Genomic DNA, 21,271 nt, shown 5'->3' on the forward strand with positions numbered 1-21,271 from the left:
CAACCATTTCCCCACTTTTGAAGTAACGAATGAAATAAAAACATCTCTTTATCCAGGGAAGACATTCAGTTTGATCCATGCCAACAAATATCTTCAAAAGCTGTCCTCCATGTCAGCATGTCTTGGTGTGTCATAGCAACATTAGTTGTCCACTTAACCACCAGCAGCAGCAGCAGCAGCTGTATCAATGGATCATCAGTTTATCCCAGACTTAACCTTAAAAGTCCAGTCTGTGTCGGCCATCTCACGGTCAGTAGGGCAATCTGTCAGCACATCATTCTCTCTTTCTCTCACAGAAAATAGATTCCTAGCCAGGTTTCTTCAACCACTCTTTACAAGCGAGGGTCACTCTTTCTTCAGCCCTTCGTAGTCCCTTATCTGCCTCCCTACAACCTTTGTCTGTGTGAGTGTGAGAGTCTCAGGGTTTTCTGTATGTATGTGTGTGTGTGTGTGTGTGTGTGTGTGAGTTGCAGTGTGTCAGTGCTGGGTGTCTCATTACTTGAACAGGTAGTCCCTGGTCTATTGTGAGTTTGGAGGCAGGGGTGCTGCCACAATGGCTCTGGTTACCATCTGATTCAGGGTCAGTTGCTAATACACTTGCTCTAAACTTCCCTACCATTAATTAATGAACCCATCTGATCACAGAGCAGTGGCCTAGAGTGTAAAGGTGTTTGGAGTATTACAGATGGTTGAATATGAGAGTTCAGGTTACAGGCAAACACGTAAGCGATAGGCCTTAGATGAGAAAGAGAAAGGAGGGAAGAGAGGGAGAGAGAGAGAGACCTTCAGACAGAATGTGTGAGACAGGAAAAACCCAGCTGCTCTTGGGTAACGGCTACTCAAATATTAATATAATCACATAAAGCAGACTTGCATCAATAGTTTATCCAGCCTGGTCTACTGGTGAATATGTATTTTTTATAAACAACATCAAGTGTAGAGTTATGACAAAAATGCAGAGCATCTTATTGGCCATTGGGTTTCAGATTGTTTCCCAGGATTTGGACTAGTTATTTAACAAGTACAGACACTGTTTCGATGTATGTTTGAAAACCTATATACCAATAAAATGCAACGGATAGTCTATGTGGTAGCAGGTGGGTTATGGAAAAACACTAATCTCCATTGCAAACACCCAATCCAGCATCTCAGCTTCATCAGGGGTTAAATAGCCTGCCATTAAACTCGCCCAGGATGGCCAATATATAGTGCGACAGTATGTCTTGGCCATAAAGTATATGGGGGAGCAACACTTGTGAACACTCTGCATTTCAAAATAAAAGGGTTGAATTTATACTTCCAGAAAAATCAAATACCTCATTCAACTGTGTTTAAAGATGAATTACAGGTGTACCTTTGGTCCAACTGATTCATTGGGTGGCAAGTTCAAATGAATAGGTTACAGTTTGGTCATAGTGCAGAGATGACTGAGATTTAAGAAATATACTATTGGTGCCCAGAAATATAGGGCAGGGCCCAGAAATGTAGGAGTAAATACTATACTAACTGTTGATTGATTAATTGCCACAGTATTGCTTTTTTTTTTTTATATATATTGCCCACTTTAATCTATATTGCTCTTCTGTTTTACAATGGTAATGTGACCCTCTTGCTCACAAGACATCTTCTCCTAAGCAGTGATCTGTTCCTGAAGGTTGGGAAGATTGTGGTACACTCTGATAGCAGCAAGACTCAGTCTTGTAGTTGTAGATGTGACTGACTAATATTAATAAAACATTTACACTTGCATTTATTTATTTAAGAGTAGACATTGTTTAGGTAGTAGACCTCAATCGTAATATCTGTCTTCTAAAATGTATTTCAATAAGCCCTCATGTAAATATATTCAGTTTATTTCCCTCTCTTTCTCATTATAAAAAACCTAAATCTGTTATGAACACACAGAGTCTCTCCAACATACTCTCTTCTTGAGGCAGCTCCGTGTTGTGAGTGTAACACACCCTGACAAATTGAACCTGGGTGTGATCCTGAAACATGCATGAGCTCTTTTGTGAGGGGATATAGTTGCAAGAGTTGCAGAGTATTTAATAAAAAGCATGTGATAACTGTGTGTATTGCTATGGAAGATATATATTGTCTGCAACATCTTAATTCTGATAGAATAGGCTACTTAAAGGTGCAGTAGGTAAGACTTATAAAAATAACTTTGTCATATTTGCTGAAACTGACCCTATGTTTCAGTAGAACTACATGAAGCAGGTAATTTAAAAAAAAAAATCCAGCTCCTCTGGTACCACCTACAGCCTGTAGTGCGATTTGCAAAAATCCACAGCTCCCTGTTCAGATGCACCAATCAGAGACAAGGGGGTGTGTCTAACTGCATGTCAATCACTGCTCATGCACACCCATTCATTCTCCCTTGTGGGGGGAGGGGCTTAGGAGAACGTTTTGGGCTTTAGCAGAAAGGGGGGAGGGACTGAGAAGTTGTCTTTGGCTAAGTCCTAAATCTTTGCAATCCTACCTACAGCACCTTTAAAGCTAACTTACAGTATGAGGGTAAAACTTGGTTAAAAGAGAAAGCTGGATAATATTTTACTTATATGACAGCAGCAAAAAAAAGAATGACGGAGCAGCTACTGGTCATATTCTTGCGTAACTGTGGCTCTTAAAGACAGTAACACATTGGATTCAGTCAGATTCCCTCTAAGAAGTAGAACAATGGTGCCCAACCATCATTACACTACTAAAGAACCACCATTGCACTACATTAATAAATAGGGTGTTAGATGTTGAAATACACCTTTTGGAAATTGATAACTATCATAAAGAAGAATTCTGTCATAAACAGGAATTCCTGAATATACAGTTTAGACGCATATTGTATATTCACTTTTGCTCAATGTAAACAATAAATTGGTGCAGCAAGCTTGATTGAAATGATTGCAAGGGTGTCTTGAGAGGGCCTTATATTCTGAAGGTTCACAGCTGAACACTATTTTACAATAATTGCATTTCTTGCTTCCTCTACCTCTGTATGGTGAATTAAGCCTCATCAGCACAGCTGTTACTGTGTTCATTTTAACCAACTATTCACACCCTACCGAGAGGCATAAAACTAGCCTCTCTGAAGCTACAGTTTGCCTTTTTGCCACAGCACAGGTCCTGCACTTTGCAGCTGAGTAAACTCTGCTCCACAAGCCAGACCTCCATAGTTGCAAATGAGCCATTTATGTGTATGAAAATCATTCCATTTAGGCACGAAAATACAAACTGAATGTTCTCATTACAGGCTGATAAATAGGCTAACACACAGCAGCCTACAGTATGTGATCCATCTTTTTAGCAGTAATGTAGCAGAGCTCTGCTTCCCTCTGGCGGTCAGTGATATGGACTACAATGGTTGGGATTTGAGAACAATAGCCTACAGTGCGTCCAACCGAAGCTGTTTTCAAGACAAAGATGAATACAAAATGCAACTTGGTGCTTTGAAAATAGTATTCTCACAGCGACATTAGCCTAAAAAAATATGCAACAATGACCTCGTTAGAGGCTGTTAACTTGCCTTTAGGTCTTACTTTTATAACATTTCACGTAAGCTAAATATAGCTTACAAATTATATCGCGTTTGTTTGTTTTGATTTGTTAAAGCGTCAAGATAACAAAATATATTTCTTCCTGAGCGACGTCATAGCAGCGTCAGAGGCGGTGGTTAAGGGCACACCATGGATATATTAAGAGAGCGGGGCACACACGCAAAGCAGCGTAAAGTCAGCCAGACAAATACCAGACGTATTACATTTTCATCTTCAAAATAAAGTGACAAAATAGTTCCTAAACATTGGAGGCAATGAACACTGATGTAGACTACATACAAACTAAATTATATCAAAACTATTGGGGGAAAAACAGGCATGGATAAATAAACTGGTGACAAATCTGTCCCTCACACATGCGTCACGACTTTTACTTTGAAAACATTAACCGGAAGCACTCTTTTATTCTGCCCAGTGTGATTGTGATGATGAGGCCGCCCTGCTGGAGCGCACAGTCTGAGGATAATCGCAGGTGGTAAGGGTTACAATCTGCCCACAAGAGGCGACAGAAGCGGGTGTCGATCTGGACCAGAAATATTTCTGGCTCACGTTTAAGATACAATTATCCATCCTGGATCGAGGTTGTTGTTTTTTCTCCCCCTTGATGCTCTACAATGCGGTCCTCGGCTTGGTACGTGGCCAATTGCGCTCTCATCCTCTGCACGCTCCGGTTGATTGACTGGGCCAATGGACTGCGACTGTGTAGCGAGGTGAGAGATGCCATAGTCGATCGATAAGGCTTCATCATGTCTCAGTGCTTCCGTTTTTATTGTTTATTGAGCTCACTACAGGGGATGGCAATAAGAAAAACGCGCAGCTAGTTGGTAATCCAGATATCAAATAGCCTACGACTAAAAATTGATGACACGTTTCCGGGCCGATTTATGGTATGATGTTTAAAATGAATTCCCACATCATCTGTTGCAGCAGATTGGTAGACAAAATGCTCATTGCTCTCTTTGTAAAGAGAACAAGTTTGAACAACATGGGGGAGCACGAATCTCTGATGGGGTCTGGTGTATGTTGAACTTCAGCACTCAGTGCTGTTCAGGCTGTTATCAGTTTCCTGCATGGACTGGCCTTTCCTTCCCCTCTGGTCTGGCTCAGCTCAACACCTCCTCAGTCCAGGCTGGCAGCTCAGTCACACAGCAGACAGTCCCAAGATAGAGGAGCAACATTCCTTTGAGTTATTGGCTCAATCTCTCTTTTTCACACTGGCCGAGAGATTACTGCAGCTCTCCAGTGAAGTGCTATATGGTGCTAAAGTTTCTGGGATGACAACGTATGCCATCAGAGCTGATATCTTGTTTTAAATCTCGAAGTGCATTCAGGAGCGTAGACTTTCGTGCTGAAACATGGATTGAGATGAGTGTTGAAAGTCTGCCATATCAGTGACTGACCATAGCTCTTTGTAGGAGTCCCAAGAGATAATGAGTGCAACATAGTTCAGAATACAATCCTATTCTCAGTACATTTCTCATGTCTCAAATCACTGCAGCTGTGATGTTAAAACATTGATTTTGGGTGATAATTATGCTCGATTCTGCTTTTTTTTCCCCCCCTTATCATCAGTGTGACTGAGCTCTATCTCCAGACCCACAGACACCAGTGGAAATCATTCCTCTCACATCAACAGCCTGCATGTGCTGCGGTGTCAAAATCTGGTTTTGCTCAAGGAGCAACATTATGTAAACTGTCAGATATTAGGCCACCCTCCTCTGTAAATGGAAAGATGGAGAAAAGCTCTGTGGAGGCGAGAACATCAAGCTAATGGTGTTCACTCTAGACCACAAATTATAACTATAACGTGTGATTACCAAATGTCTTAAGTGTTCATGAAGCTGAAAAATGTGAAAAGCTGCTGGTAAAACGCCTCCGCCTGCTGCCATCCCCCCTATTCCCATCGCCGTGGAGATGGTATGTTGTGTATCCAGGGCAGAAGAGTGGTTGTGGCTTGAGAGATAACGCAGCGTAACAAGCAGTCATGTTTTGTAAGGCCCAAGCAGCTGGATACGGAAGTTAATTTCAGTGCTGGTTGCTAATGCAGTAGCACCAGCCATTTAGTCTGCTCTGATGTATTGTCACCCAGAATGAGATGAGTCAGAGCTCTGATGTGGGTGGAGGCCTCTTGTGGTGTGATGTTTACTGACCTGCCTCTGACCTACATTTGCTCATAGTTTGGGTCCAAGACTGTCGTGGCGACTGATTTCTTATGCAGATGTTTTGTGTGTGTGTGTGTGTAATTGGCAGACGGACTACTATTATGAGTACACAGAGTGTGACAGCACAGGATCTCGGTGGAGAGTGGCAATCCCACAGAGCCCCGGGGCCTGCACTGGACTACCAGAACCAGTACATGGCACAGAGTGCAGTAAGTATATTTGTGGTGTGTGTGTGTGTGTGTGTGTGTGTGTGTGTGTGTGTGTGTGTTGATGTGGGTATCTCACCTTATCAGTAGCCTGGAATTTTCACCACCACAACCTGGCTGACCGAGTTTGGATGTTCTCCAACCAAACACAGAGCAAAACCACAGGCCAATACTCTGAGAAAAACGCTGTCACATAATTGCTTTTTGGTCAATCATTAATGGGTCATGTTGTTGCACACAATAATTGTATGTGTCTAATATGAGGCGATCATACAATTTGTTCTTTGTTAGACCTTTCGAGAACTGCTGTCACAACACCGCTTCACTAATGGCTCAGATGAGATTATCATTGGTAAAATCTACGTGCAAGATCTTGAAAGATCACTCACAGAATAAGGTGCATGTTAATGGTCAACTAGTGTTTTCTAACATAGATATTTGAATGTATAAACTGCATAAAATGGAAACTATTCACATGATAATGGATCAGGAAGGTGAAATGGCTCATAGAGGTAACTCTCTACACACCTTTTGTTATATTGACGTTTTTCTGTTTTCTTCTTCCTGTTCAAACTCGTACATATTTCACTAGAAGAACACCAGCCACTTGTTTCCTCATAGTAATTGGACACACTATCTGGCATAGGTTATGAGGGTGCTATCCATTGCACCATAATGCACTGCAAGAGGCCCAGTTGATAAAGTTAACTGTCACCTATTAATTATGTCACCATGGAAATGAGTTCCACAGCAAACTATCCTTAAATCAAATCACACCTACGAGCACTTCCTGCTGCACACATTGACACACAGCACTTACCCTCACAGCATGCTACACCCTAGCCTAACGACACACCTTTTGCATTGGTTGCTTTGAAGCATAAAAAGGCATCCCAATGAATGGCATTTGACCAACTCAGGCATGATGAAAAGCTGGCGCTGTTAAAACAGTCAAACAATTGGAAAACACAGAAGACATTATGGCTCCGTGGGGAAAAAAAAGACAGTGTGAAACAGGATGCAAGGATTAAGTTCCCTGATCACAGGGGCTACATTTTACTGAATGTGGCAGTGATTTTCATGACTATTTCTCTGTCACCTTAGTCTGTGTGTGTTCTATATTAGGTGTATGATTTTTGCAGCAGAATGCAAAGACGGTTAAGAAATGACTTATTCAGTGTGATATTCTTCTTTTTTCCACCCCTCTGTACCTTGTCTCTCTGTGTCCTCTAGCCTTCTCATGCAAGGCTGGGGAGTTCCTTGAGATGTCGGCTCAGGAGTGTACCCAGTGTGCAGCAGGAAGCTACTCCCTCGGCAGTGGCATCCGCTTCGACCAATGGGATTCCATGCCTGTTGGATTCAGTAGCCTGGCAACCTCACTGGAAAACAGTCCAAACGGAGATGATAGGCCCACCTGCAACAGGTGTGTGAGTAGACCGCAAGAAAAACAGAAATTCGGATTTGAAGTGTATAATTAATTTGAGATATTCTTCCTTGTAGTTCTTCCTGGTTGCCTCAAGGAAACTATCTTGAGTCCAACAGGGATGAATGCACAGTCTCTCTCATTTATGCTGTTCATCTGAAGAAAAAGGGCTCTGTCAGCTTTGAGTACCAGTATCCAGACAACAATCTGCTGTTTGAGTTCTTTGTAAGTTTTAAACATTCATTAGATTATATCTTTTTCCTTCTTGTTTGTCTGTCGATCTGTTTATCTATCTGTTTAAGTGGATGCTGTTTGTTTGTACTTACATAGTGTGTTTGTGTGTTCACTGCCAGTGAAATGTTTTTGGACACCCTGTAGAGTACTTCCGTATTTCTTTTGTTAAATCTCAAGCAATTTACTCGTCATGAATGCCCTAAAAATGTAATGGCCACAATGCTAATGTTAATGGAAAAAAAATGCTAGATCTAATTACAAATTGCCCCAGATATTTGTCATTCTAATTAGATGCATGAATCAGACAGCATACTATACTACACTAGACCTAAATTGTATTTGAGAATCTGTTAATAGACCTTTTTCATGGCAGGCATACTGACACGTCCTAGCAGGAAAAGCAATAACACTATTATTGGCTGCATTCATTGGCTGTACCAGTTCCAGGGCCCTGGTATTGTGCATGCTGGCTCACTGGCATGGCTTACAGATTGGGGCACTAAATAGTACAGAGCCATAATTAATGTTATTAGTTGCACCTGTGCTTTTGTTTGCTATGGCAAGTTAAATGACGAGTCTCATAATCCGTGCTTAATTGAAGGCAGGTGTGCTGAAAAGATTTAAGATTTGAAGTTAATCAAATGTTGGTGATCTGTAAACTGAGGACATTTCAGATATATATATATATATATATATATATATTTTTTTTTTTTTTACATTATGAAAGACCGATATTTTATTGTTTAAAAGAGTTGCCCCCACAAAAACACATTTCTGTCTCGAAACAAAAAGTCACGTAAATATTTTGTATTGTGCATCAGTGTATGTAATGTATATTGTAGTTATAAAACACTACCATAAAATAGGTGAGAGTTTCAGCTGATGGACACTGATGATTTGTGTGTGTTTAGATCCAGAATGACCAATGTCAGGAGATGGATCAGTCTGCTGATACAAAGTGGCTCAAGCTCACCAATAATGGTGAATGGGCAACCCATACGGTAAGTATTGCATGCCGTAAGATAAACAATAGCCACGGAGGACACATCTTTGGCAGGTGGCCTGGGTCTCTCAAAATAAATGTGTTGAACTCAGGCAGAGCAGCAAGAAATGGGTGGATACAAGTAGGAAGTAGTAGCCTGTTAGTACACAGTAAAGTGTGATTTATGGTCCTGCGGAGGCTCCACGCAGAGCTTTCGCTGTAGCCTACTTAAGTGGCCTGAAGTTTATACTTGTGCGTCGGTCTCCTTAAGAGAATAGCTGTGTGTGTGTGTGTGTGTGTGTGTGTTAGAGCGAGTGAGAGAGTGACGGCGATTAGCTTCGGAGCGAGTAGTGACTCTAGAGTCATAGTGAGAGAAACAATGTGTCTCCCCTGTGCTTTCTGACCACAGTGGGAAATCTGTAGCAGGAAATGTTAACCCTCTCCTTGATTTCATGTTTATGGAGAAGGAGAACCAGGAAATGAGTAGGGGGAAATGCAACGCTACCAAGACACAGCTGAGCGACCTGCGTCGCCGCGACGTATATAGTTACATTATTCAAGAGGTGCACGTCGGGCTACGCCGTATGGTCCGGGTTACCACGTATCTACGTACGTAGCCACGGTGTAGACTTAACGCAGAAGCATAAATCATGCTTAAGATGCTGGCATCACTTATTGTTGTCACACTGTGAAATTAGTTGCTATATGTACATAGTTCAGTTGTTGCACTGTAGGTAGAACAATTAGTTGTAATGTGGGATCAATATATGGATCTTCTTAAAATAGCATATTAATAGTATTTTTTTCTTTAGCTTATGGGTAGCTATAGGTAGCATGTGTTAATGCAGCATAGTTTTGTGTCAGTTTAATTGACATGCTGTATACACCAATCCAATTACAGTGTTTTCTGTTGAAGTTTGAAGCCTTTTTTCTCCTCTACTGCTTGAATATTGCATGAAATCATGTGTATTCTAGGTGAACCTGAAATCTGGCACCAATATCCTGTACTGGAGGACACGTGGGGTCCTGATGGGGAGCAAAGGGTTGAAGCCTGTTTTGCTGAAAAATGTTCAAATAGAAGGTCGGCAACACATTTTAATTTTCCCAAACTTCTCGCTGTAATCAATGTCAAATCAATCAATAATTCAGTTTTTATTTTCCTTTTCATTCTCTATCTGTCATTTCCTTCTACCAGGAGTCGCCTACACATCAGAGTGTTTCCCGTGTAAGCCGGGGACGTTCAGCCGAGTCCCAGGCTCCACCAAATGTGAACCCTGTCTTCGGGACACCTACGCTGGCCACGGTGCCAGCTCCTGCACCCCCTGTAACGCTACCACTCAGTATGCAGGTAGGAACACACTCTGACACACAGAAAAAGATGTGCACATGTTGAATTTTTGGAACAACACAATGAAACTGCACTGCAGTGCAGTGTTCAGTGTAGCCTAATTGTTATCAGTGCTGCTCGCAGAAGCACATAACACAGCCAAAGGATAGAAAGGGAGCTCGTCCTATTTTCACCCACATTAGTCCAACTTCAAAAGAAGAAACATGCTTGTTAGTTCAGTGTGGAGTAGAGTTTAGATTCTCGGCCCAAGCCCGAGCCCGACCCGTGCCCGACCGGACCTCGGGCCGTTATTTTCCGCCACATCCTCGGGCCGGACCGCGCCTGGGCCGGACACTTGATCAAGCAATTTTTTTTTTTTTTTTTTATCCATTACCTTATTATCCTATTTGGGTGGGGAGATAGCTATGCCATAATCAGAAATATTATAAATATATATATATATAGGCTATATAAAAGTAACAAATGTGTACAAAAGTTAGGCTGCAGTTACAAAATGCAGCACGTGTCATGCGCGGAGTCTCCTCCTCTCGCACGCATCACACCGGGAGCTTGAAGATGTAAAGAAAAAAAGAAAAACAGGAGAATTAACTTTGAGCAAGTGTGGAGGAAAGTCGGAGGTATGGAAGCAGTTTAAACAAGTCGTGGGCAGTGACAACAATATGTTGTTCATCATTGTTTCTTTGTTTTTTTACGTTTCTTCACTCGGATCCACTTGCGATCCGTTCCATTCTAAACAAACAGCGCAGTTTACATGCTTAGTCCTTGTTGTATTATTCTAAACAGATTTCTGCAGTTCAAACAACTCTGAATTGTAGTTGAGAACGTCAGTTATAACGGCCCACGTATTAAAAAATTGTCGGGTTTAAATCGGGCTCGGGCTCATAATTACAGTTAATGTTTCAGGCCGGGCTCGGACTCAACGTGCTCGGGCTCGGGTAGGTTCGGGCTTGATTTTTTTGGGCCGATCTAAGCTCTAGTGCGGAGGGCTTGTGTGATCACAAGGGAGTAGCAGATTTTGGCAAATGATGTAGCGAATATACTCTTGTATTTTTCATAAAGCTACTATAATACATTTTACACATTTTTGTTTTCTAATATGCTGCTTCTGAGGATAAAAGCAATATGCTCCCTAATCTTGGGAGCATATTGCTTTTTTCTCAACAGGGATTACAATACATTGCCTCATGTAAGGCAGTCACTGTAATAGACCCTGTTATTCCAAATAGTACATAAGTTATGATAACAGAAATCTGAATAACCTGACAGTTTTTGTCCTTTTGTGATAGTGTAACGTGGTCTAATGAAATGAAAGTCTAATGAAAGACTGCTTTTCCCCCTCTCCTCTATCATTTGCTTTGATATCAAGTCTATATCTTGTGTATATATCTTCCCATTGGTATGTTAAAATTCATATCATATGATGCTGTTAATGCATTTACTAGAGTATTCGGAACACATTACATCATTTAGTATACCTCTTTTTGCATATTGTATGACTCTTTTGCTTTGCTGCCAAAGCGCTCTTCTTCAAGAGCACATTATTTTTTCTATTCTTTTATTCCTCAACTGCACTTATTTATTTAATGAGTGAAGCGGATAGCAAATATATTTTGCTTTACTCATTAAAGTGCTACAGTATTTGTGGGGTTCTGTGTAAATTCTAAAATATATTCTGCAGTTGCATTTTTAAATGATTGATGACATATTTTCTTTTGCTAATGTAGTTTTATTTTTGCCTTATAACCAATTTTCCAAGCCCAGGGATCCGCTATGTGTAAGGACAGACCTCCATGTTCCAGGAAGGACTATTTCCAGATCCACACAAAATGTGACCACGAAGGCAAGGTGAGAGAAATGAGGACACAGCTAGATTAAATACTCAGAAGTCCCATTCTGTGATCATAGTTTCTGTTCTAGTCCATCATCCTCCATCTCTGTGTAATTTCAGACGCAGGTCATATATAAGTGGATTGAACCTAAAATCTGTCTGGAGGGTGTGACTGGAGCTGAGTCGTTGCCTCCAAGTGGAGAAAGGGAGCCCTGCCCCCCCTGTAACCCCGGTTTCTATAACAACGACACGGCCACCTGCTCCCCATGCCCACCTGGGACCTATTCTGATGGGATGAAACGTACTGACAACTCTGTTGATATATATTTTATTCCTCCCTGTTATTTTCCTTCAGTTACTTTTGTTTTTCCTAATTGTATTTGTCTTTATGTTCATCCCACAGCTTGTACGTGGTGCCCAGCAGGCACTGAGCCCTCCTTGGGTTATGAGTTTAAATGGTGGAATATTCTTCCTCCAAACATGAAGACCAGTTGTTTCAATGTGGGCAACAACAAATGTGACAATATGAATGGTGGGTATTTCTGGCAACAAACGTCTAGTAGTGCTCTCTCTCTTTATCTTGGCCTTTCTCTCCGTGTATGCCTCTCTTAAAGGAACATGTCAACATTGTGGGATATACAGTATGCTTATACGCTTTGTTGCGAAAACTTAAGAGTTGAAGATTGATACCACTCTCATGTCTGTATGGTAAATATGACGCTAAAGCCAAGAGATGGTTAGCTTAGCTTAGCTTAGTTTAGCACAACACAACATCTGTAAATAAAAGGAAAAAGTGACCCTGGCTCTGTCCAAAGGTAACAAAATCCACCTACCAGCACCTGTGAAGCTCACTGATTATATATTGGAGTATTTCTTTGCAGGGAGTTAATAACTTTTTGGAGTTTCCACTGGTTGCCTGGCAACCACACAGTGACACCAACACTCCAGGAGGTTAATCCCCAAGAAATAGTCTGTCACATAGCCCCCTGTAAAACTACAACAAATTGGTTTTACACTAGCTTGTAGCTGTTTCCAGTCTTTGTGCTAAGTGAAGCTAACCGGCTAACCTTTATTTTTACCATACAGACATGAGAGTGGTATTGATTCTCTCATCTGATTGTCTGCAAGAAAGGAAATAAGCAATGTTACGCAATGTGATTGACAAGTCAATGTACTGATATGTGTGTGTGTGTGTGTGTGTGTGTGTGTATATATATATATATATATATATATATATATATATATATATATATATATATATATATATATATATATATATATATATATATATATAAAAAAATCTCATCAGTAATGTGATTTGTTTTGTACTTTAGGCTGGGAGGTGGCAGGTGATCATATCCAGAGTGGAGCAGGGAGCTCAGATAATGATTACCTCATCCTCAACATCCATATTCCTGGCTTCAAGTTAGTACTGTGATGTTATGTTTTTCAGTATCCATCACTCTCGTCACTCAGCCGTTTGTTTCTTTTTGTTGTCACAAATTCCAGCCTTCTCTGTTTGAATCTGCCACCAGGCTCCCTACGTCCATGTCAAGCCATTCTGCGACGGAGTTTGGTCGCATTACATTTGAGTTTGAAACTGTGTGTGTAGCTGACTGTGAGCTCTACTTCATGATGGTGAGAATAGCTCCTGACAAATGTTTGCTGCTATATATACATTGTTATCGAGGTGATGTGAATGAAGTGAACATGTGTGTTTTTATTTTATTTTTTATTTTTTTTATTTATTTTTTTCAGGATGTAAACAGGAAGAGTACTACGGTGGTGGAATCATGGGAGAAAACGAAAACAAGACAGACCTACACACATGTTATGACAAAGAATGCCTCGGTCTCCTACACATGGGCTTTCCAGAGGACTAACCAACCTTCTGATGTAAGTATTAGCTGCCCAGTTTCATTTATATTCACATTAGGGCTGGCAATATAATGTTTATTTTTTAGTAACTATTTATATTATTGTTTTGTGGCATTTTTTTGTATTCTCAGTTTTCTTGTTTTATTAAAAGCTCTATAAAGCAATTATTCAATAATGTCCCCCCTGAAATGATTTCTTAACCCTTGTGTGGTGTTCATATTTTTGTTACACAGCCAATGTTCCCGGGTCTGGTGGACCCACCACATTATTAGGCTTTTAAATCAATACAGCCATGACAATTTATGTAAAAATACTTAACAGATGTTTACTTTAGCTCAATTACCAATGATATATACATCATTTATGGTTCATATTTGCCATTTACCCCTATGAGATCACATTTATGAGCACATGATCATTTTCGTTTTTTTGTGAGAAAACAAGGAAATTCAATTATAAAAAAGGTAAAAAAATATATAAACAAGATTTTTACTTAATCAGAACAGGTTAAAGTGCTTGAAATGTAACCTTTGTTTTAATTTTATGTGGGAATAGCAGGTGCAGAAAGACAACATAGTTTCATAGCACCTACAATTAAATACACTCGTGTCCAGTAGACCCAAACACCTCATATGTAATAGTTATGTGTAGGGGGAAATAAGTTATTTTTTATGTTCTTCACAGAAAATGAGCCAAGGCCAATGAGTTTGAGTTAGAAGAAATAATAAATAGCATAATCTTTCTTTTAGCAAACATTGAAAACGGGTCCCACAGACCCGAACACCATACAAGGGTTAAAGAAGATCACACAGCAAGTTCACATATATAATGCCATTCTCTCTATGTGCTCAGCCGTGGAGGCCAGGCCACTGACCCAGGATTTGGCTTCTTGGTCCTTCAAAAAGTCAGGCAAACTGGCCTGCCGTCTGGTGGTTCAGCCTTCATATTCATTGTCTTATGTCCAGAAACAAGAAAACTTCCTGACAGTTTTTCAGAGCTTATTCAGCAAGTTCAAACAACTGCTGGGACAACCTTTAGTCGTGCAAATCCACTCCACACTTGGTACACCCAACACTCCCTTCTGTTTGGTATTAAAGATGCTATCTGTGGTGGTGTTAGTGTTTAAACGAAACCATAAATCAAACAGACTGTTGCTCACTTACTGTAGGTGGAGCTTAAATCTTTAACTTGCCCTTTTAAAGTACCTGATTTGCAGGAATGTGGGCATTTCAAGTGAGGGCAGAACTACATCTTGTATAAAGGTTCAATACTGTGTGTTACGATCCACTCATGTGTAGGGGTTGGTGTTGGAGTCCCTGGAATTTATTTTTAATTTTTTTGTATAAACCTCCTACGTCCTAATGGACGTCCGGTACATTCAAGCCATTGCCAAATGAGTTGATACAAAGCTAATTATGACTAACTCAAGTAAAGATACAAAGCTAATTATGACTATCAGCTCCACACAACTCTCTCTGTATTTCTCAGTATGGCTGTGTTTAGAAATGGTGTCGTCCGGCGACTTTTGTGCGCAGAAACTCAAGTAAAGATAACTACCTCTTCTGAAGAGTCCATCATGTTTTTTAATCCTCCGTGTCCTCCTTGGCTACATAGCAACTGTGTGGAGGAGGGGTAGGGGTGAAGCGCGATCACGGAAGGCTTGTGTCATGTGGATGCACCGACAGAATTGTTGTCATTACTAACGGTACAGATCCATATGTCCGACACGACTGAAGTGTGGTGTCGCGACGTCATACATCCATGGTTGATGCTCCACGCCCTTGACCGGCAGCTGATTGGACGAACGCCTGACGTGGGTTTGGCTTCTCGAGAATTTCAACAGAGTGTCATGGCGGCTCGTTAAGAATACGGTCTAGTATTTTACGAAAATAGTTCACCGAAACGTGTTTCTGAAAACATTTTAAGCGAGAAATAGGCCATACAGTTGCTGAATCTGTCTTCATTTCAGATCGACAAAGGTCAGTTTAAAAGATTTTCGTCTACTTCTACTGGATAGTCGCCTTGCGTTCAACGGATTCATTTGCATAAAGATGGGCATCGGCGAGCTTCTTCACGCGCAACATTTTCTCAAATGCAGCGCCGCCTTCCCGGAATGCTTTGCGTGCACGTTGAAGTCGCTTGACGTCACCCATAGGAATAGAGTGGATGCGGCGCGACAGAAGCGTCGCACGGCCAGGTGGATCTGCACCGTTAGAATTGCTCATGGGGGAGACAGAAACTACTTACTATAGCTTTAAGGGGCGGTACTCGAAATACTGAAAAGAACAGCGGGCTGGGATTTCTTCCACATGGGTCTCGCAGACCGTTCCCAAATATGTGAAAATATATTGAGTTTTTTTCCACAGCCACATGCACTAACATGCACACGCGGCCAGACCGGCTATCAAACAAATAACAGAGAAACTCGGATTACAACACAAAGAAGGAAGTGTGACTTCATTCTCTGCGCAGGACACCATTACTCAACTATATCTTTACATAGAAAATATTAGTTTGCTGCTATATTAAAGTTCTGAATATCGAGTACAGCACCTTTTTAAATTCCACAGCACCTATTCGCAACATCAATCTGTACCTGTTTGTCTCTCTCAGGTACGCCGGTATGTCAACGACGTGGTGCGAATCTACTCCATCTCAGTGAGTAACGCTGTCGATGGGGTGTCCTCTGGGTGCCGGGCTTGTGCTCTCAGCACCCAACCCTCCAGCTCTGCATGTGTGCCGTGCCCACCTGGACACTACATAGACACGCGCACCAGCCAGTGCACAGAGTGTCCGCCTAACACATACCTCATCCCTCACACCACGCCGGGCCCCGATGCCTGCAAACCCTGCGGACCGGCCAGCAAGTGCGACAAGGTTTGTTGGTGATGTGGAAAGAAATCCTATTCTGATTAGTTGTTTTTGTGAAACTTTTAATTATTTATGACATGCAACCATATCAATCAGGAGAGACTTTGTTGACAGGTGCAAATAAGTTTATTCATCACATAATGCACAAGATTGAACCCGCCCGAAGAACTGGATGGATGTAGGGGAGCGGGTCTTCTCAGGGAGGACCCAGGGTGCTGTGAATGATGACGAGGAGGGTTGCTCGATTTGCCTGTAATGACAACTGACAGCAGCAGAGAGAAGAACAGGTTGTTTTTTTTAAAGCAGGGATGTAATGATGTGATTGGCTAATGGGATTCATGGCAAATTCTGATTGGTTTAACTGAAGCGTCAATGCCCCGAATCAGCTAATCAGTTTAGAAAAGAGAGAGAGGAGAAAGCTTTACCGGCAATTTCCACTGGATGCGTAACGGCTGCGGATCCGCTCCGGAACGTCGGCGGAGTCATTAGGTTTCCATTAAAGTCAATGTGTGTATTTCCACTGACTGCGGAACGGCTGCGTTCCGACTCCGTCCCAGCTCTGGCAGTCCGCAGCCCTCCGGAGCAGATACGCAGAGCTTCTATTTTTGCTGGACGCCGGAGAGCTCCGCAGCAATTCAGCACACGGCAGATAGTGCGGGACAGGAAGTCGAGCACAGAAACAAAATCTGGTTAATTTTCAAAATAAAATACATCGTGCTCACGGCCGATCATATTTCCCTGCACTACACCTTGAAAACACAGCACAGCGTTGTTTCCCCTCTACTCCTCTGGATGGAAACAAACAGTTGTTGGTTTTGTGGTTCTATTCTACGTGAATTCGCGAGATATTGTGGGTCCTCGTGACTACAGCTGTCAGTCATGGCCGCAGCCGTGCCGCAACAAATCCGGACCTGGTGGGTATTGACGGACGGCGGAGCACGCAGCCGTTCCGCAGCGGAGCCGGTCCGCAGACGTTCCGCATCCAGTGGAAATCCGGAGTTAGACGTCTTCCTGAAATAATTTACACTGAGCTTCATATACCTGTATTTATTTTTATTTTTTTACAGGACCACAGTTTTTGTTACAGTGACTGTCACTTCACCTACGCAGAGGGCAATGCCACTCTGACTTATGACTTCAGCCTCCTTGGGTCTGTAGGATCACTGATGAATGGTCCGAGCTTTACCTCCAAAGGAACAAAGTACTTCCACCACTTCAATATCAGCCTGTGTGGAGGAAAGGTGTGAAGAGATAACACACACACATGCAGCAGAGAAAATACAATCAAAAGTTTGTGTGTACAAATGCACTGTCCTTGCTATTTGCTCTATTTTTTTTTCTTCATTTAAGAGTCAGTTGGCGGAATGCACAGACAATGTAACAGACCTATCCATCACGGACTCCCAGAGAGAGAACGGCGAGGGAGCCAACGCTGTCAAGACCTTCATCTGTCAGTCAACAATAATCCCAGCTACTGGACGAGGCTTCCACACAGCACTCGCCTCGCAGTCCATTAACCTGGCTGACACATTACTTGGTTAGTGAGCATAAGAAGCAGACAGTGGTGGTGCGGAGAGCCGCATTCGGTGGGTTTTATACTGCCGTCATTGCTTTTAAAGATACAGGTATAATGACAAGAAAAGGTTTGGTCTTTCAAAATCAAATTTATGTTCAGAGAGAAAACCAAAGACATTAATTGTACATACACCCATGAAATCAATCTTTCTCTGTATATTATTAACAGGAGTGACCGTAGAGAGTACACTTGATGGAGTAAGGGCGAGACCAGAGCTGTACCCCCAGACCTCCAAGAAAGTCCCTGATGTCAACTTCTACTACAGGTACCTCTATTATTTCCGATATTTTCTTCTTGTCAGAAAATCGAGTACTCTAAAGTTCTGTCTTGGTTTCTGTTTTTTTTCCGTTGCTAAGGTCCTTGGAGGCGACCTCATCTTGTGAGTCAGGTCGGAGCGCAGTGGTGACACTTCGCTGTAACCCAGAGAAAAACACTAAAGGAGAGCTCTCAGTTCCCAGGTATTACATCTCTGTCCCTGTTTCTCCCATTCCCTGTCTAATATCCCATGTAACCCTTACCTATGCTGTGGTGTGGTGTAGAAGTGACAGCTTGTTTTTGGCTATTACAGCCAGTGCCCTGCGGGAACATGCGACGGCTGCACCTTTCATTTCTTATGGGAGAGCTCAGGAGCTTGTCCTACATGCACAGAGAGAGACTACCATCAGATAGAGGGAGCCTGCAAGGGAGATCAGCAGGTGTGTGTGGACACTGGACAGTTATTTCATGAGTACTGGGAAAACGAATTTCCTATTTTATACCCCTCCAGCCAAGATGAATGCAAACACCCTTAAAGCTGAAAGTCTAATGAAAGACTTGAAAGTCTATTTCAAGTCTCCAAATGCTTACAGACTGCACTGTATGTGAGGGATATTTGTATAAATAATATTCAGTGTATGTTCTGGCTTATTAAATGTTATTAAATGATATATGTGTGTATGTCCTTCTTCAGGACCTGCTGTATGTGTGGACTGAACCAAAGCTGTGCATAGGAGGTGTGAACTTGCCTGAAAAGGAAACGTTGCCATGTGAGGGTATGGAGTTCTGGGTACGGCTCGGTGCAGGGCTGGGCACTTTCACCGCAGTGCTGCTCGTCATCCTCATCTGCTACTTCTGGAAGAAGAGCAAAAGGTACAAATCGCATCCCCCCCCCCCCCTTCCTTCTTTCTTACTGGTCTTCTCCTTTGACTTCTCCTCTACTTCATTCCTGTATTCCTTCTTTACTTTATCCCTCCCCATCCTTTTACATCTTTCCCTATACCCTCTCTTCCTCCTCTTTCTGACTCTTCCTTCCCACTTTTCTCCCTCCCTACTCCCCATCACTTTCCCTTTTCTATCCTACCTTACTAATTTCTTTTTGTTTTTCTTTCTCTCTCCTTTCTTTTCCCACCAGCTTTCTTTCTTTCCTACTTTATCTCTGTTTCTCCACCAAACTCCAGTTTGATCCCATCCCTCCTGCTTTTGTTTTTCTTGCCACATTACAGTTTTTGTCAACATGCACAAGGACAACATTATGTTTCTTTTCCTGCAGTATTGATTTTGCCGCTTGTCTCTTTGCTAGGTTGGAGTACAAGTACTCCAGGTTGGTGATGTCTGCCAATAAGGAGTGTGAGATGCCAGGAGCTGACAGCTGTGCTGTGATGGAAGGAGAGAACGAGGGAGACATGGAGGATGAAATCGTGTACACAAAACCCTCTCTACTTGGCAAACTCAAAGCCATAGCATCCAAGGTGCGAGTCACAGCACCACTGTACTTTTACAGTAAGAAAGTCTCACTATGGTAAAAGTCTTTTTAAGCTATTGAAAAATGAATTTGTTTGTTTTTGATTTTTAGGGCAACGGAGAGCACTATGAACATGTGCAGCTAAACTCATCTCATTCGAAAGCGTTGGTATGGAGCTAGAGAGGTGGTAAAGTGAGGGGAGAGATCGCACCCTCAAGAGATTTTCCACTGAATGACCCCTTTAACCAACCACCCCCTTTATGAGCTCTGGTACCTGGAATACCAACTGTGTGTATACACACACACACACACACACACACACACACTTCATGCATCTAGAGCCAGGTTCAGAGAAGTCACGCAAACATGGTGGCCTTAAAGCTCGGTACGACAGAGCCGTCCAACTCAAAGCATAGTACTGTGAAGCAGGTGCGTGAGATAGACACTTCCTGGTAATATTCTGATTCAAACTGATGTCAGAAAGTCTGTTAGAAGAGCTCAGGGTAAGACAAGGACCTATTTGATTGATGTTCTGGTTTATAATAATTTCAGTCTGTGTAGTGTCTAATGTTTCTTTTGACAGCCATGGTGTGATTTGCCATTAGGATCAGCATGGTGAGTGTGTGTTCATCTCCCGTTGACGTTTACACAGACTGCTATATTGTGTCCATATAAAGCCTCTATCTTTTCATCTGTTTGTTCTTTTGCTTAGTTGAAATTGTTGTAATGAGGAGAAGCATTCTGCTGACCAATTAAAAATGAAGATGTCATATTATGCAGATGAGGTTGGGGTGTTTACTGTCCATGTATGTCAAATAAATTATGATGTATTTATGTATAAGTGGACCCAGTTTCATTATTAACCAATTCTTTTGAGAAATCCTCTAAAGGGCTTGGAGACAGATCTAAGTGACATTGTGGTTGAGAAATAGATTTCAGCTATTCAATTTAATTTAAAACCTGAGCTGAAAGTTTGGGCTTTTGTTTGGAAGTAAAAGTCCAGTCATCAGTCCTGAAAATGTTAGCGAATAAATGCATTGTTGCCCCTTCACAATTGAGCTGTGAAGTCAAATAGCCAATATTGTACTGTATACTACATTTTATAATTAAATTGACAGTTTTTTCTTTCAAAATTTTTTTTGACTTGATTTTGATTTGAAATGAGAAGTGCTCACTTAGTGTTTCCCTAACATAAGATCATCTCGTTCTCTGCAAAAAAAACCCCCACAAATCACAATGGTTTCTGATCCGCATAGCAAATAGACAAAATAAATGTTAAGCTGATTTATATTACAGGATTTTGAGCTCACGATTACCTGATAAAATGTCATATTCACAACTGTGGGAGTAATAGTATACGTTGGAGGTTTTTACTTCCTTTGTAGACATTCATCTATCCAAATGTGTCTTGTGTTGTCCAGAATAATTCAATGCTTCAAAAGCCTCTGTCACTTTGCTTACTAAACCATTTTATCAAAGTACAGTACTT

At 41.7% G+C, this 21,271-nt stretch overlaps 1 protein-coding gene across 1 annotated transcript; it reads left to right on the top strand.

The window, feature by feature from the left end:
- The first annotated feature begins 3,960 nt into the window (after window positions 1-3,960).
- Window positions 3,961-20,623, top strand: si:ch211-233h19.2 (uncharacterized protein LOC565175 homolog). The gene is made up of 22 exons (XM_031293541.2): window positions 3,961-4,264; window positions 5,805-5,925; window positions 7,156-7,345; window positions 7,423-7,570; window positions 8,491-8,580; window positions 9,537-9,642; window positions 9,757-9,909; window positions 11,666-11,754; window positions 11,858-12,038; window positions 12,141-12,269; window positions 13,072-13,162; window positions 13,273-13,375; window positions 13,496-13,633; window positions 16,229-16,492; window positions 17,554-17,727; window positions 17,837-18,023; window positions 18,231-18,327; window positions 18,419-18,520; window positions 18,631-18,757; window positions 19,012-19,190; window positions 19,621-19,789; window positions 19,894-20,623. Exons 1-22 carry the CDS (start codon window positions 4,169-4,171, stop codon window positions 19,960-19,962), a joined length of 3,003 nt encoding a protein of 1,000 aa, XP_031149401.1. The 5' UTR covers window positions 3,961-4,168; the 3' UTR covers window positions 19,963-20,623.
- The last annotated feature ends 648 nt before the right edge of the window (window positions 20,624-21,271 follow it).

Source organism: Sander lucioperca, chromosome 7 (assembly GCF_008315115.2).
Source record: "Sander lucioperca isolate FBNREF2018 chromosome 7, SLUC_FBN_1.2, whole genome shotgun sequence".
Lineage (NCBI taxonomy): Eukaryota > Metazoa > Chordata > Actinopteri > Perciformes > Percidae > Sander > Sander lucioperca.

Bases quoted from the DNA above. Each gene is read 5' to 3' on its own strand.
- si:ch211-233h19.2 (XM_031293541.2), top strand. From the start codon at position 4,169: ATGCGGTCCTCGGCTTGGTACGTGGCCAATTGCGCTCTCATCCTCTGC. The intron at 8,581-9,536 runs GTAAGTATTGCA...TGTGTATTCTAG, and splicing joins GTGAATGGGCAACCCATACG to GTGAACCTGAAATCTGGCAC. The intron at 18,024-18,230 runs GTTAGTGAGCAT...TATTATTAACAG, and splicing joins CCTGGCTGACACATTACTTG to GAGTGACCGTAGAGAGTACA.